Genomic DNA, 16,110 nt, shown 5'->3' on the forward strand with positions numbered 1-16,110 from the left:
AGAGGAACACCAAAGCAGTTCCAAGCTGTGCTGTTCCACTGGGATGACCTACACAGTTGATTCACTCATTAATGTTACCTTACAATCTTGATGTTGCTGTGACTGGAATCCATTGGTTTATTACTGCCATAGACATCAGTGAAAATTTTCCCTTGGATAGTAATCAGTTGGCCTAGGAACCAAAGGAAATCAGAAATTGTTGGAAAGGTGAAGAGCTGGAACAATGAGCTACAATTTGCAAAGTTAGAAGAAAGCAATGCAGGAATTACTCTTAGAGATGTTGGTTCAAGTCCCACTCCAGAAACTTGATCACACAATCTTGGTCAATGCTCCAGTGAAATACAGAGAGAGTACAGCATTGTCAGAAGTGGAACCTTCCTGCTAAAATGCTGTCGAACATAGAACATATAACAGAACAGCAGAGTACAAGCCCTTCAGTCCACAATGTTGTGCTGACCTTATAACCTACTCCAAGATCATTCTAACCCTCCCCTCCCACAGTTTTTCTTTTAACCATGTACCTCATCTCATAAATGCATAAAAGCATTTATGAGATGAGGTACATGGTTAAAAGATAAAGGGTACATGGTTAAATGTCTCTAATGTATCTAAGGAGCTGGTGGTGGACCTGAGGAGGGCTAAGGCACCGGTGACCCCTGTTTCCATCCAAGGGGTCAGTGTGGACATGGTGGAGGATTTCAAATACCTGGGGATATGAATTTACAATAAACTGGACTGGTCAAAGAAAACTGAGGCTGTCTACAAGAAGGGTCAGAGCCGTCTCTATTTCCTGAGGAGACTGAGGTCCTTTAACATCTGCCGGACGATGCTGAGGATGTTCTACAAGTCTGTGGTGGCCAGTGCTATCATGTTTGCTGTTGTGTGCTGGGGCAGCAGACTGAGGGTAACAGACACCAACAGAATCAACAAACTCATTTGTAAGGCCAGTGATGTTGTGGGGGTAGAACTGGACTCTCTGACGGTGGTGTCTGAAAAGAGGATGCTGTCCAAGTTGCACGCCATCTTGGACAATGTCTCCCATCCACTCCATAATGTACTGGTTAGGCACAGGAGTACATTCAGCCAGAGACTCATTCCACCGAGATGCAACACTGAGCATCATAGGAAGTCATTCCTGCCTGTGGCCATCAAACTTTACAACTCCTCCCTCGGAGTGTCAGACACTCTGAGCCAATAGGCTGGTCCTGGACTTATTTCCACTTGGCATAATTTGCTTATTATTATTTAATTATTTATGGTTTTATATTGCTATATTTCTACACTATTCTTGGTTGGTGTGACTGTAACGAAACCCAATTTCCCCTCAGGATCAATAAAGTATGTCTGTCTGCCTGTCTGTCTGCTTCTTACCACCACCTTTTGGAAGTGTGTTCCAGGCACTTAACATTTAAAAACAACAACCACTGACATCCTCCCTATATTTTCCTTCAATCTCTTTAAGAATATGTCCACTCATGTTAGCCATTGCCAGCCTTGGATAAAGATGGTGGCTGTCTCTATCAAGTCTCTTCTCAAAAGAGTCTTCTCTCAAGTTTTCTCTCCGAAGAGCAAAGCCCTAACTCACTCAAACTCTCCTCATAAGACATACTCTCTAATCAAGGAAGCATCCTGGTAAACCTCTTCTGCACTCTATCTAAAGCTTCTACATCTTTTCTATAATGAGGTGACCTAAACTGAACACAATACTTTAATTGTGGTCTATTCAGGATTTTATAGAGCTACAACATTATCTCGCAGCTTTTGAACTTAATGCCTGACTAATGAAGACCTTCACACTGTACATCTTCTTAACCACTTGCTGTAGACTTGGACTCCAAGACCCCTCTGTCCTTCCACACTGCTAAGAATCTTGCCATTAACTTTGTACTGTGCCATCAAATTCAGCCTTTCAAAGTGTATCACTTCACACTTTCCTGTACTGAACTTCATCTGCCACTTCTCCACCCAGCTCTGCATCCTGTCAATGTCTTGTTCCACACTACATTATCCACAACACTACCAACCTTTGTGTCACCTACAACCCACCGTTTCACTTCCTATTTAAGTAATTTATAAAAATCACAAAGAGCAAGGGATCCCAGAACAGATCCTTTCAGGATACATTCCATCTACTGCCACCCTCTGCTTTCTGTATGAATCCACACAGCCAAGCTTCTCTTGATTCCATAACTGCTGACTTTATGAATGAGCCTTCCAAAGGAGGATCCTTTTGGCCTCTCAAGTTGATACAAAGGTCCCAGGACTAGAAATGAAAGATGGGTCAATTGTGGCATGTTGAATCATCAAGTTGCTTTGGATAACACACAATGGTCTTAAATAGACTGTCATGAAACAGGAACAGCACCAATATGGCAGGAATTTGGTAAGAACTTGCAATACGTGGAATAATGGAATTTTAAGTAACTCCTAGATTTCTGAGTTTAACTATGACTGAGCAGATTCCTGAAGTTGCTGCTGGGTTTGTTCATGTCAACAATGAGCACTGAAGACATCGTGATTCCAATGTCAGAGAGGCCATTTTTCATGAAAAGCACAAGGAACCGGAAAAGTGAGAAGAATCTCAGGGTAGGGAAGACAATAGTCATCTCCCAGTTGGCTAAACCTCAACAATGAGCCAATGAGATCATCAGTTTCTGTGTTTAAGGACAGGCTAGTGGCCATCCTCTCTTTAGTTCAAACTTGGTCCTGATTAAATGCCATTCCCATGGGAAAGTGGACATGCATGATATTGTTGTGGTAAGATTTTGCCATCTGACCGGCTGTGAAACTAGGAATACGTTAATGCACAGACCTGGAAATCCGGACATTGGTGAAATCTCCTCAATGGTTGGGGTACGGTAGCTGCGTGCCTGTGAAATAAAACATCATAAATTAGTAATGGTGTTGAACCTCAGCTGGAATGAATGATTTTGCTTTTACTTCTGACACCCAGTCTTTCTTGGGATGCAATGGGGAAGGAATAGTTCCTATTACTGGTAAATGAGTCCCCTTTCAAAACACTGCCCAGGCAGCAAAGGTAGAGCCCTGCTCCTTACTCCTTCCACAAGAAGATGCCCAATGTCTGACCACTGAAGGTTTACTTCCATTAAGATGGGAAAATGGTTTTCATAGAACATACGGGAACAGTACATCACTGGACAAGCCACTCAGCCCACAAGATTATGCTGATTCTGATACCAATTTATACTAAATGTTCTCTTCCTGCATATAATCCATATCCCTCTATCCCCTGCACATTCATGTGTCTGTCCAAAAGCCTCTTAAACTCCTTCAAACTGCTTGCTTCCATAACCATTCTAGGCACCTACTACTCTCTGCTTAAAAATCTTGTCCTCAGACCGCCTTTAAGTTTCTTCCTTCTAACTCTAAAATTGCATCCTTTGGTGTTTGACATTTCTAACCTACGGGAAATGTTCTGACATGTCTACCCCAGCTATGCCTTGAATAACTTGAAGAAACTCTATCAGATCTCCCCCATCCCCCAGCCTTTGATACTCTAGGGAGAATAACCCAGTTTTGTCCGACCTTTCTTTATAGCTCATCCCCTTTAATCCAGGCAGCATGCTGGTAAACCTCTTCTGTACCCCCTCCACAGTCTCTGCAAGCTTCCCATAGTGGTACAATCAGAATACCCCACGTGCAGCCTGACTAAAGTTTTATATACAGTAGCAGCAGTGTGATTTCCTTACCCTCACACAGAACACCCCTACCAATCGACTTTCAAAAGCCAATAGTCCCAAAGCATGATTCATTGTTATTAATTTGGATTCATTGTTACTGATTAAGTTCTCTGCTTCAAATTTCCCCTTCTCTTGGCTGATGTGCTATAAGCAGTGCATGAGAGTAAAAAGTTTTCACTCACATAAAAGGATCTCCATTGGTTAACAATAGGAATCCCATCCACACTCACTACAACAACATAGTTGTCATTTGGAAGGGGCCTGTAACAAGGAAGAAGATTCATTGAAATCGGAGCAACAGCTTCTTCAAGGATTACCAATGCAGATACTTCAAAACAAATTTTTAAAAAAATGCTGAAAATGTTTTAAATCAGAAACAAAGCACATTAGCCATAGAGTACTGGAACAGTTCCTTTAATACTGTGAGGCTGTACTGACCATCAAACATCCACTAGCACCAACTGGACACTAATCCCATTTTATTCTCCTTACATTCCCATCTAACTCCCCCAGATTCTATCTGCCACCAGAGACCATCTAGTTGTCAATTAATCTTGTTTAGCACTGTCTGAAGGATCTGCAAGGAAACTGAAATACTTGGAGGAAATCTACAGGGAGAATGTGCGAACTCCACACAAACAGCACAGGAGGTCAGGGTTAAACTCATGTTGATGAAGCTGTGGAGTAGTTGCTCTACTAGCTGTGCCACTATGTCACCATGGAAATACTGAGCATACCTCTGACCTCCCCCCCCCCCCCCAATCTTACAAACTTGTTCTATCGTTAGCTTTTATAAGGTTCCAATGAATTGGCATCAAACTGGAATGTTAACTGGCTCTTCCTCCAGAGACGCAGCTTGGAGAACACACTATTTCCAGATTTGCTTTGACTACCTGGTTCCCAAATCTCCAAATTGTGTGTCAGAGCAAATCCACCCAGAGAAAACTAATGAGAGTAAGGATCCTGCACCTCTGTGGTTTAGGACTGGCTGTGGATTGTGGCTCTGCACCCTCTCCTACTCTGGTTAAAGGGAACTGCAGAAAAACAGAGACAACAGAGATACATTGGTTGAATATGCTTCCTGTACTTTGTAGGGATTTAACCTGGTGGGAGATGTCTACTGAAATGGGTTGTAATTTATATTAAGATACAAACAGGGACAAATCATACAAGACAGCATGTGTGAGGAAGGAGATGCTGAGAAGCAGTTAAACTCAGCATGAAGTATTGAACAGATAGTTACAACCACATGCCCATGGGTAGGATTTGATGTGACCCAGCAGTATGTGTCTGTTGGGTATAAAACTAGCAAGGTCAAAGTGCATATCTCAGAGTTCACTAAGCCTTGGATACAACAATGTAAGGGAATGTGATTATCAAGATGATACCATCCCAGACAGGATAAACTCCCTCTGAGAGGAAATGGAGATTGAAGGTGAATGGTTGGAGTTGCCTCAGTAAAGCACCAACATAATCAAAGATCCAACCCAATCCTGGACAAGAAGATACAAAGCTAGCAAGCATGTATCACCAGGCTCAAGGTCAACTTCTGTTCCACTGTTACATTGAACGGTCCAATGTAGAATCAGATGGACTCGACCTCAGAATCTACCTGCTATGGCTTTGTACCTTGTCTGCCTGCACTGCACTTTCTATGTAACTGTAACACTTCATTCTGCTTTTATTGCTTTTCCCCTGTACTACCTAATGTACTGTTATAACAAAATGATCTGTATAGACATACCAAAAGATATAGGAGCAGAATTAGGCCATTTGGCCCATTGTCTGCTCAGTCATTTCATCATGGCTGATCCATTTTCCCTCTCAGCGTCAATCTCCTACCTTCTCCCCATGTCTTCATGCCCTGACTGGTCAAGAATCTATCAACCTCTATCTTAAACATACCCAATGACTTGGCCTCCACAACTGCCTGTTCCAACGAATTCCACAGATTCACCACTCGCTGGCTAAAGAAACTCCTCCTAAGCTCCATTCTACAAGGATGCCCCTCTATTCTGAGGCTGTGTCCTCTGATCTTAGACTCTCCCACCACTGGAAACATCCTCTCCACATCTATTCTATCAAGGCCTTTCAACATTCAATAGGTTTCTGAATTCCAGTGAGTAGAGTCCCAGAGACATCAAATGCTTTCATATGACAAGCCTTTTAATCCTGGAATCATTTTTGTGAACCTCCTTTGAACCCTCTCCAATGTTAGCCCATCCTTTCTTAGAGCTGCTCACAATACTCCAAGTAAGGCCTCACCAGTGCTTTATAAAGTCTCAACATTACTTTCTTGTTTTTACGGTAGGCAAAACAATGTTTTTCAGTGCAGCTTGGTATATGTGACAATAATAAACAAATCTACATTTGCAATTTCAACCTGCAGCACCCTAAGTTACTTCTGAGTTTATGCGAGATATGATTTGTACCTCGGGGAGCAGTCCCACAGATTTCAGAGAGATTGTCTTCCTACTGGTCTAAGTTAAAGATTGCTTGAGGCTTGGCCACAAGATCTCATAGTGAGTCTTGGCATAAGATACTCCACTCACTATCCTGATGCAGTTTTCTGACCCAAAGTATTGCCAATTGTTTTCCTCCACAGATGGTCCTTGGCACCCCCCCCCCACCCGAGTTCCTTTGTTTGATTCTTTGTTGCTCCAGATTCCAGCATCTGCAGTCTACTATGTCTCAATTAAACTATTTTCTTGTTCCATATTTGCAGAGTGAGTCAAGTCACTCTAATGAGTTGAAGTCAAGTACCTGGTGTAACAGATAATCTGTGTTTCATGGCTGGATTCCCTCTCCACATCACAGGGGATGGACCTGGTATCCGATACCAGCTGCACGTTGTTGCCCAACCTTTCATCTTCTGCTCCAAAGTCAAACTGATGCCCCACTGAGAATCCTGCCAAGACATCCATAGTGGATTAGAAGCAGTGAGGCAGGGGCATAAGCTAACTCAGTGAGAAAGAAGAGACTCTTCTTACCTTGCCCTTTGATTGTCAGCCTTGTTGCTCCATTCTGCCCTCCATAGTTAGGATGGACACTAAAAACTTTTGGAACAACTTGGGAACCTATAAAAAAATAGTATGTCAATACACAGGGAAAGTTAAAAAAAAAGTTAGAGAGAAGGGCAGTGATATTAGTTTATTATTGTCTCGTGCTGAAATACAGTGAAAAGCTATTGTTTGTGTACAATCCAGACAGATCGTCTACATAAGTACATTGTTCAAAAGCAAAACAGAATGCAGAATATACAGCTGTGTTACAGTTACTGAGAAAATTAAACAGAAGTTAAACAGAGATGGACAAAATAGGAAATAAAATGGGAAGAATGATGACGAAGAGACAGAAGGGGAGGGTGAGAGTGAGAAAGAGAGAGAGGAAATTTATAGAGGAAGAGGGGAATTCGAAACAGAGATGAGCAGATGGTAAGTTAGATAAGGTGGGGTGCGGAATAGGGAAAAGATACATATGGGGAGAGACAGTAGTTAATAAAAGCTCAAAGTAAAATTTATTACCAGACTACGTTCAAACGTACATGTCACTACATACAACTCTGAGTTTCTTTTTCCTGCAGGCAAACTTAGCAAATCTATAGTAAACAGGATCAATGAGCAAAGAACTGTGCAAATGTAAATATAAATACATAGCAATAAATAACGAGAGCATGAAATAACAAGATAAAGAGTTCTTAAAGTGAGATCACTGGTTGTTGGAACACCAGAAATAGAATGAGTGTAGTTAACCACTTTTGTTCAAGAGCCTGATGGCTGAGCGGTTGTAACTGTTCTTGAAGCTGGTGGTACGAGTCCTGAGGCACCTGTACCTTCTACCTGATGGCAGCAGCATGGCCTGGGTTGTGAGGATCTTTAATGATAGAGGCTGCTTTTCTAAAACATTTCATGTAGATGTGCTCTATGGTTGGGAGGGTTGTACCTGTTACGTACTGGGCCAAATCCACTAACTTTTGTAGGATTTTCCACTCAAAGGCATTGATGTTCCTGTATGAAGCCAGTCAATACATTTTCAACCTCACATCTATAGAATACATCCTTCAATAAACGTTTAGTATTGCCTTGATAAGAGTGCAGCTTAACACTCAATAAATATGAGATTTTTAAAATGTTATTGTGATACGGTACACAATAGGCCCTTCTAGCCCTTCGAGCCAAGTTGCCCAGCGATCCGCTGATTTAATCCTAGCCTAATTATGGGACAGTTGGCAATGACCAATTAACCTACCAACCACTATATCTTTGGACTGTGGGAGGAAACCAGAGCACCCGGAGGAAACTCATGTGGTCACGGGGAGAACGTACAAACTCCTTACGGGCAGCGGTGGGAATTGAACCTGGGTTGCCTGTACTGCAAAGCATTGTGCTAACCACTACACTACAGTGCCACCTGCTATGTTTGGACAACACTTGCTGCACAAAGACAGGTAAGATTCTGTGCTCACCTGCCAACTGCCATGAGCAGAGATGGAGAGATATCAGCAGGCTCCAGGGCATGAGCCAGCCAACCATGCTGTCCCACGGTTCCCGATCCTTTCAGCTTCTGAATACTGCAAGTAGAGAACGCTTTAAGCACATCATTCAAGAGTCAAGCACTGTAGATTTTACCCATCTGAATATAAGCAGAAAATTTTTGCTATCTTGATGCAGGGCTTGAAAGATGTTGACAATTCCTTTTCCTTCACAGACGTGCTTGAGCTGCTGAGTCAGAGATGAGAGACAGACAAGGCAAGGCAAAGGCAGAGAAGCAAATACCCTCTGCACATTCACTGTGTGTTTTTAATCAATGGACTGTGTATTCAAGTATCTTTGATTAATATCAAGCAATATTTAAGCTGCAATTACTGACAAAGTGCATAAAACAACGTCTCTTAAATGAACAAGGACTAGTGAGAAGTAAGCGCAAAACAAACAGAAAGATCTGGGACAGGATAGATGCTGGGAAGATGAATTAACAAAAAGAAAAATCATGCGATGTGGCAGGGATTGGGAGAAGAGACAAAACAAAAGCTAAGCCCAGAGGATGAGTCAATCAAAAAATTAATTTCTTTTTCCTGGTGGATGTTAAAATAGAAGTAACTAAGACTAAAATTGTTGAACTTGGGAAGACTTTTAATATCAAAATAAAATCAGAAAATTGCTGGAAACACTCAACAGATCAGACAATATCTATGGAGAGAGAAAAATAATGTTTCAGCTCAAAACAAAAGAAGCAATTCTTCATTCTGATTAAAGACCTCCAACCTGAAATATTAACTCTGTTTCTCTTTTTGCAGTTGCAGACTGACCTGTTGAGTATTTCTAACATGTAAAAGCTCTGAAATGCAGGTCAGAATTGTAGGGAAAATGACCAGCAAATCTGACAGTCTAAATGGAAAGGGTAAATCTGAGTTAATATTACAGATGGATAACCAACAGCAGAACTAGTCAGTCCGGATAACAACAAAACAAAAATGGGCGAGTCACCTAAAATTGTGGAAATCACTATTGAGTTTGAAATTTGCAGCTCTCTGGACTGAAGATGAGGTGCCATTCCTCAAGTTACACTGGGTTTTCTTAAAATAGTGCAGAAAGATCCAAGTGAGCATGTGAGGAGAATTAAAGTGATAGGCATTACTTTGATTTCATAGGAAATCAATTTTTGAACCTCCTTTGTTCCTAGCTTTGCTCCAAATTACAAGACATAGATCTATGACTTCTTGCTCAAAAAAGGGGTTAGCTTTCTGAGAACAGAACTTAAGAAGTTATGTTCTAAACAAACATTGACCACAAATCTTAACTCTGTTTCTATCTCCACAGATGCTGTAAGACCTGTTGAGTATCTCCAGCATTTTCCATTTCTGTTTCAGAATAACAGCATCTGTAATTTTTTTTCCCACCAAGAGTTGTTTTCTTCTTTTTCAATCTAAAAGTACATCTGTGAGGAATAATGTTAAATGGTGACCTGGTCAGTCCTTTCAGGTAATTATAAAAAGACCCCAATAGGATTATTTTGAAGAAGAGCAGTTTTTTTCTCTCTAGAGTTCTGTGTCCAGCATTTATCCCTGAACCAAAATAAAAAACTGAATGGGTCCAAGTAGGAGCTTGCTGGCATAAATTGGAGGATAAACTTTGTCCTTTACTTTCTTTTCCAAAAGTACTGACTTGATTGAACAGATTTTGAAGTTTCTATACCTTATAAATATAATATTTTCTTTATATTAAATGTATATCCATATAATACAGATTTGCTTCATATTTACAATCACACTTAATTTTCTTCTACCTTCAAGCCTATTATAGATCTTTTGTTCTTACCTCCCCTTTCCCCTGTGTTCGCACCTGCATAAAACACGTTCTGTAAAATTTTTCACTGCTCTGTTGAATGATCCCTGAGCTAATCCTCTCTGTAGATGCTGCCAGACCTGTGAGCATGTCCAGCAATCTCTGTTTATAATACTGTAGGGTCTTGAGTTGTCACACAATAGATTCAGCTAATTCACTTTTGGATTACAAGTACAGACATGCTTGGAGTTGAGGACAATAAAGCTATGCAAATTATATCCAGGAATACAGCTACTCATTACAGTAATTCTTGCTGGTTATAACATTATCTCAATAGCTAGCATGTTTAGACCTGATTCACTTCCTGTAATTAATACAAATTGTAGTTTATGGGGGTTTTCCTATTCTCAGCTGCTATTTTTGGTGGTGCTTGTTACAAGAAAGAATTAATGGAGGAATGAAAAAATGAAACTGGATATCTGCTTCCACACCTTCGACATAAGATTACACATCAACAACTGACAATGATATCCCTACACAACAAAATTGCTCAAAAGTGTATTTTTGGGAATATCCCCAAATTAAATGTGGAAGAACTCCAGCTACTGGGTGAATTTCATCCATATTGATCAGTCAACATCAATAAAAAGTTATACTGTTGTCATCTCATTGCTATTTGGATGTTATTGTGAAGATGTAGCAGCACAATTTGAATATAGTGCTTAAAGGGGATACCTGCACTCCATCCTAAAAGGACATAACCCTCCATCATAGATTACTCAGCCATATTCTTACATTATCTCTTGTTGGATGACCCAGACATTCCTCCCAAATAAAATGATGATTAGATCAAAAATTGAATTAGTTTGATGGACATGGCTTACGGTGACTCTCTGCTCCAGTTCTTCATAGAAACTTAAAGTATGTTCTTAATTATGGATTCCAATAATTTGGCAGAAGTGTTGGGTTAGCAAGTCTATAATTTCTTTGATTTCTTTTTGTATTCACTGCACCTAAATAAAGAATTTGTTTTTGTAATATGGGTGGTTTGTTGCCCCTCTCCTGCCTCTGTTTTTTTTATGTTCTTAGTTTGTCTTGAGCAATTAGACACCAGAAGAGAGCAACTTACCAAAGAGGGAAACTGTACCTTCACAATGAGGACTTCCAGCCACACTCACCTGCTTGTACCGGTCTCGTGTGACCACCTCACTCAACTCTTAATACATACAGCAGCTACAAGCAGTCAGATCAATCCTTGCAATTTCAGCCATGGTGACTGGATACCAAAAAAGTAACAGAATATGCTCAGCAGGTCAAGTAGCATCTATTGAGAGTTAATGTTTTACATTAATCACCTTCTGCTGGATTTAGGAAACAAGAAAATGAATTTCAAAATGCTATCTTTTTGGTATGAAAAATTTATTAAACATCAAAATGAAAAATTAAGCAGAATGTGTTGAACTGACACTTCAGATTGTGAGCATTTCCATTCACAGGAATGGAATTATTCCTGTGTGAGGGAACAAATCATCCAAAATATCAATACCATAGCAACACTTGTGGAGGCCTGGGAGGAAACCCTGGGCATTTAACACCCAGAGTAATTTACTAGTACTACTATCTCTTTCACCTCTGCCAATCTGTTCAGGTTAGATTTCTATTAACTTGTATGAATATACAGCAAATTCAAGGGCAACCATTTTACTTGCTTGTAAAATGGATTGTGAGTTGATGTTGAAATGAAGAAAGTCAACTGACCATTAAAGAAGCAGAAAAATTCATTAACAATGACGGTTTAATAAACTTCTGTGCTTTATGGATTAATCATCCATTCCCAATACCTGCAATAACCTATTAATGGGATTGTAAAATAATCTGAGAAAGTCAACAAAATTGTAGAAATAGAAATAACCTATAAACCTTTATTTAAAGTTCAAAGTAAATGTATTATCAAAGTACATATATGTTACCGTGTACATCCCCAAGATTCATTTCTTGTAGACATTCACAGTAGATACAAAGAAACACCATACAGTCATGAAAAATTGCACCCAGACAGACAAACCCATATGTAAAAGACCACAAACCACAAATACAAAACAAATACAGTAATAATAAATATCAAAAACATAGGTCGTGGGAATAATTTAGTGCTGGTGAGTGAAGTTAAGTGAAGTTATCCTCTCTAGTGGTTGAGGTAATAACTGTAACTCCTGTACTTCCTTCATGATGGCAACAGTGAGAAGAGAGCATTGCCTGCATGGTGGGCATCCTTGATGATGGATGGAGCTCCCCTGCACATGTGCTCGATGGTGGCGAGGGCTTTATTCGTGATTGACTGGGCTATATACACTACATTTTGTAGGCTTTTCTGTTCAAGGGCATTGGTGTTTCCATACCAGGGCATGACGCAACCAGTCAGTATACCCTCCACAGCACATCTGTAAAAGTTTGTCAAAATTTTAGAAGACACACAGAATCTTCACAAACTTCTAAGAAAGTAAGGGCACTGTCATGCTTTCTTTGTAACGGCACTTAAGTACTGGGCCCAGGACAGATCACTGAAATGATAACGCCGGGGAATTTAAAGATGTTGACCGTCTCCACCTCTGATCCCCCAATGATGACTGGCTCATGGACCTCTGGTTTCTTCCTCCTGTCGTCAATAATCAGCTCCCTGGTCTTGCCTTGGTGTAGCCATTGAGCACAGCACTTAGCCCAATGTCTTCATCATTCTCCACAAAGACAGCTCAGTCTTTTAAAGGGAGAGGAGCTGGAGTATGTGTTATGATTAACTCATCGAGATGCATAAACGTGGCAGATCTGTCCCCGTCCCGCTCACCTGATCCGAAACATCCAGCAGTTAAATATTCTCCATTTGATTTGTTGATGGAGTTTTCTGCTGCCATCCCAGTAGTGGGAAGGCAAACAACAGGCAGGCACTGGAGGAGCTGGGCAACATAATCAGCAGGCATGAAACTGCACACCCTAAAACCTTCCCTGTCATTGCAAGAGATTTAAACCAGGACAGCTTGAAGAAGTCTCTGAACAACTACCACCAACATATTTCCTGTGAAACCAGAGGAGCCAACACATTTGACCACTGTCATACCACCATCAAGAAAGCTCATTGTACCATCCCACACCCACACTTTGGGATGTTCAATCACCTGGCTGTAATTCTACTCCCAGCAGAGAGTAAAAACCACAGCATCAGTGGTGAGGACCAAGAAGGTATGGTCAAGGGGTAGGCAATGCCTCAAAAAGGTGGCATGTGTCATTAAGGACCCAGGACATGCCCTATTCTCATTGCTGTTATAAAGAATGAGGTACAAAACTTGAAGACACGTACTCAATGCTTCAGAAACAGATTCCTTCCCTCCACCATCAGAATGGACAATGAACCAGTGAAACCAAGTACGTTTTTCTCTTTTTTATGACATACACCAGTGATTTAAAACTGATTCTGATTCTGACATTGAAAGAGAGGTTGTTCAGGCACCATTCAGCCAAATTTCCAATCTCCCTCTTATATACCAATTCAATTCGGCCAATGACAGTGGTGATATCACTAAACTTAAACATGGCGTGGAGCTGTGCTTAGCCTTACAGTTGTAAGTATAAAGTGAGTAGAGCAGGGAGCTAAGCACACAGTCTTATTGTGTATCTGTGCTGACGGAGATCATGGAGGAGATGTTGTTGCCAATCTGAAATGACTGGGGTCTGCAAATGAGAAAATCAAGGATCTAGTTGCACAAGCAGATATTGAGGACTAGGAGTTTATTGATTAATTTTGAGGGGATGATAGTATTGAATGCAGAACTATATTCAATGAAGAGTATCTTGATGTATGCATCTTCACTGTCCAGATGTTCCAGAGTTGAGTGAAGAGCCAATGAGATGGCATCTGATATCAAACTGTTGTGACGGTAGGCAAGTTAGATTGGATCCAAGTCACTTATCAGGCAGGAGTTGATATGTTTCATCACCAACCTTTCAAAGCATTTCATCACAGTGGATGTTAGTACTGTTGGATGATAATCATGGAGGCAGGTTGCCACATTCTTGTTGTGCACCGGTATAATTGAAGCCTGCTTGAAGCAGGTGGGTACCTAGACTGCTGAAGTGAGAGGTTGAAGATATCAGTGAATGCTTGAGTTTACTGTTAACAATAGGTTCAGAATCAAAATTGTGTCTATTGTCACCTGCATATAGTATGTCATGAAATTTGTTGTTTTGTGGCAGCAGTACATTACAATAGATAATAATAAAAACTTTAACTTACAATAATTATTTTATTTATACACACATATATATATATATATATATATATATATATATATAAAATTAAACAAGTAGGACAAAAAGAGAGGGGAAAAATAGTAAGGTAGTGTTCATGGGTTCTTAGTCCATTGAGAAATCTGATGGTGAAGGGGAAGAAGCTGTTCCTGAAACACTGAGTGTATGCCTTCAGGCTCCTGCACCTTCTCCTTGATGGTAGCAATGAGAAGAGGAAATGTCCTAGATGATGGGGGTCCTTAATGATGAATGCTGCCACTGTACATCTATTATGGCAATAGGCAAATTGCATCAGGTCCAGATCTATGCTTAGGCAGGAGTTGATTCTAGCCAAGAACAACCTCTCAAAGTGCTTCATCACAGTAGATGTGAATGCCACCTGGCAATGGTCATTGAAACAGCTCACCTGCTTTTCTTGGACACTACATTGTCGACCTTTTGAAGCAGGTGGGTACCTCACACTGCAGTAATAAGAGACTGAGGATATCCTTGAACACACCTGCCAATTAGTTGGCACTGGTTTTTACAGCCCTACCAGCTACACATCAGGGCCTGACGACTTGCAAGTTTCACTCTCTTGAAAGACATTCTGGTGTCAGTCTCCAAGACAGAGATCACGGAGTCACCACATGCTGCTGGGATTTGCCCAGATGAAGTTTTATTCTCTCTAAAAGGTGTGGAGCTCATCTGGGAGTGAAACAACACAGCCATTCATGATGTTAATTTTACTTTGTAGAAAGTAACATCCTTAAACCCTGCCAGAGCAGACATGCATCCAATTCCATCTCTAACCTCAATCAGGAGTTGTTTTGTTGCCCTTAAAATAGCTTTCCATAGGTTGTAGCTGGATGTCTTGTATCATTTTAGATAAATGGTTTTAAATGACATGAATCTAGCCCTCAGCAGGCTATAAATCTCCTGGTTTATCCACAGCTTTTGGTTTGGGTATATCTGGTCTGTTCTCGAAGGCACACAGTCATCCAAATAGGTCTTGATTAAATCAGTGACAACTTCCTTCAGACTTGAAGATGAATCCCTGAATATTGCCCAGTTCTTAACCCAAACCAGTACCGTAAACATTCCTCTGCCTCCCTTGACTACATCCTCTTCGTCTTCCCCACTGGTGCTGTGGTTTTTAGTCTTTGTCTATACGTTGGGAGAAAATGTACAGCCAGGTGATCAGACTTTCCAAAGTGTGGATTCATTGTTAACAAACCCAAGATGTGTCCGATGAGGCAAACACCTACATTAATTTCACTGTTGTATAGTGGTTTTAAGGTACTTCACGTCACGTGAACTGCTGCGTTGAATGAACAGTGTGAGAGGTCAGGTCTCAGGGCAACCAGAAAAATGTAATTTGGTTAAAAAGCTCAAAAGTGGAGGTGAAAATGTTTACATTCGTAGGAGGTTCAATCAGCAGAGGACACAGAAAAATGAACTATTTCAGTTACGGAAAGATGTTTCTAAGCAGTGGTGAGTTGTAATCTAGAATAAACTACCTAGAAATAAAGTGAATAAAGATTCTGTCAGAAATTTCAAAGGAGAACAGAATATATATCTAAATAGAAATTAAAAGGACGTATCTTTAACCTCTAGAGCAGGGCTTCTCAACCGGGGTACAGCAAGAGGTCACTAGGAGTTCCACAAGGAATTGTGATTAAAAAAACATTGTTTATTGAACTTCACGTGATGCGCAATGCTAGCACTTGCAGTGGTGGGCAGTGAGCAAGCAGCCCCATTAACAATCTCTTTAAAGGTCTTTTGCGCAGTAGGACCACCTTTATTTGGTTGAGTTCACTCCCTCCCAAATTAACTCTCCCAACTTT

At 40.6% G+C, this 16,110-nt stretch overlaps 1 protein-coding gene across 1 annotated transcript in view; it reads right to left on the reverse strand.

Moving 5' to 3' along the window:
- The window catches only part of pkhd1l1.1 (PKHD1 like 1, tandem duplicate 1), a 144,546-nt gene extending 136,313 nt beyond the window's left edge, over positions 1–8,233 (reverse strand). Inside the window, 6 exon segments of the mRNA XM_073069876.1 lie at positions 79–172; positions 2,813–2,870; positions 3,884–3,962; positions 6,465–6,609; positions 6,692–6,778; positions 8,167–8,233. Of these exon segments, the coding sequence (XP_072925977.1) occupies positions 79–172; positions 2,813–2,870; positions 3,884–3,962; positions 6,465–6,609; positions 6,692–6,778; positions 8,167–8,233 (530 nt within the window).
- Between the last annotated feature and the right edge of the window lie 7,877 nt (positions 8,234–16,110).

Source organism: Hemitrygon akajei, chromosome 1, assembly GCF_048418815.1.
Source record: "Hemitrygon akajei chromosome 1, sHemAka1.3, whole genome shotgun sequence".
Classification (NCBI taxonomy): Eukaryota; Metazoa; Chordata; class Chondrichthyes; order Myliobatiformes; family Dasyatidae; genus Hemitrygon; species Hemitrygon akajei.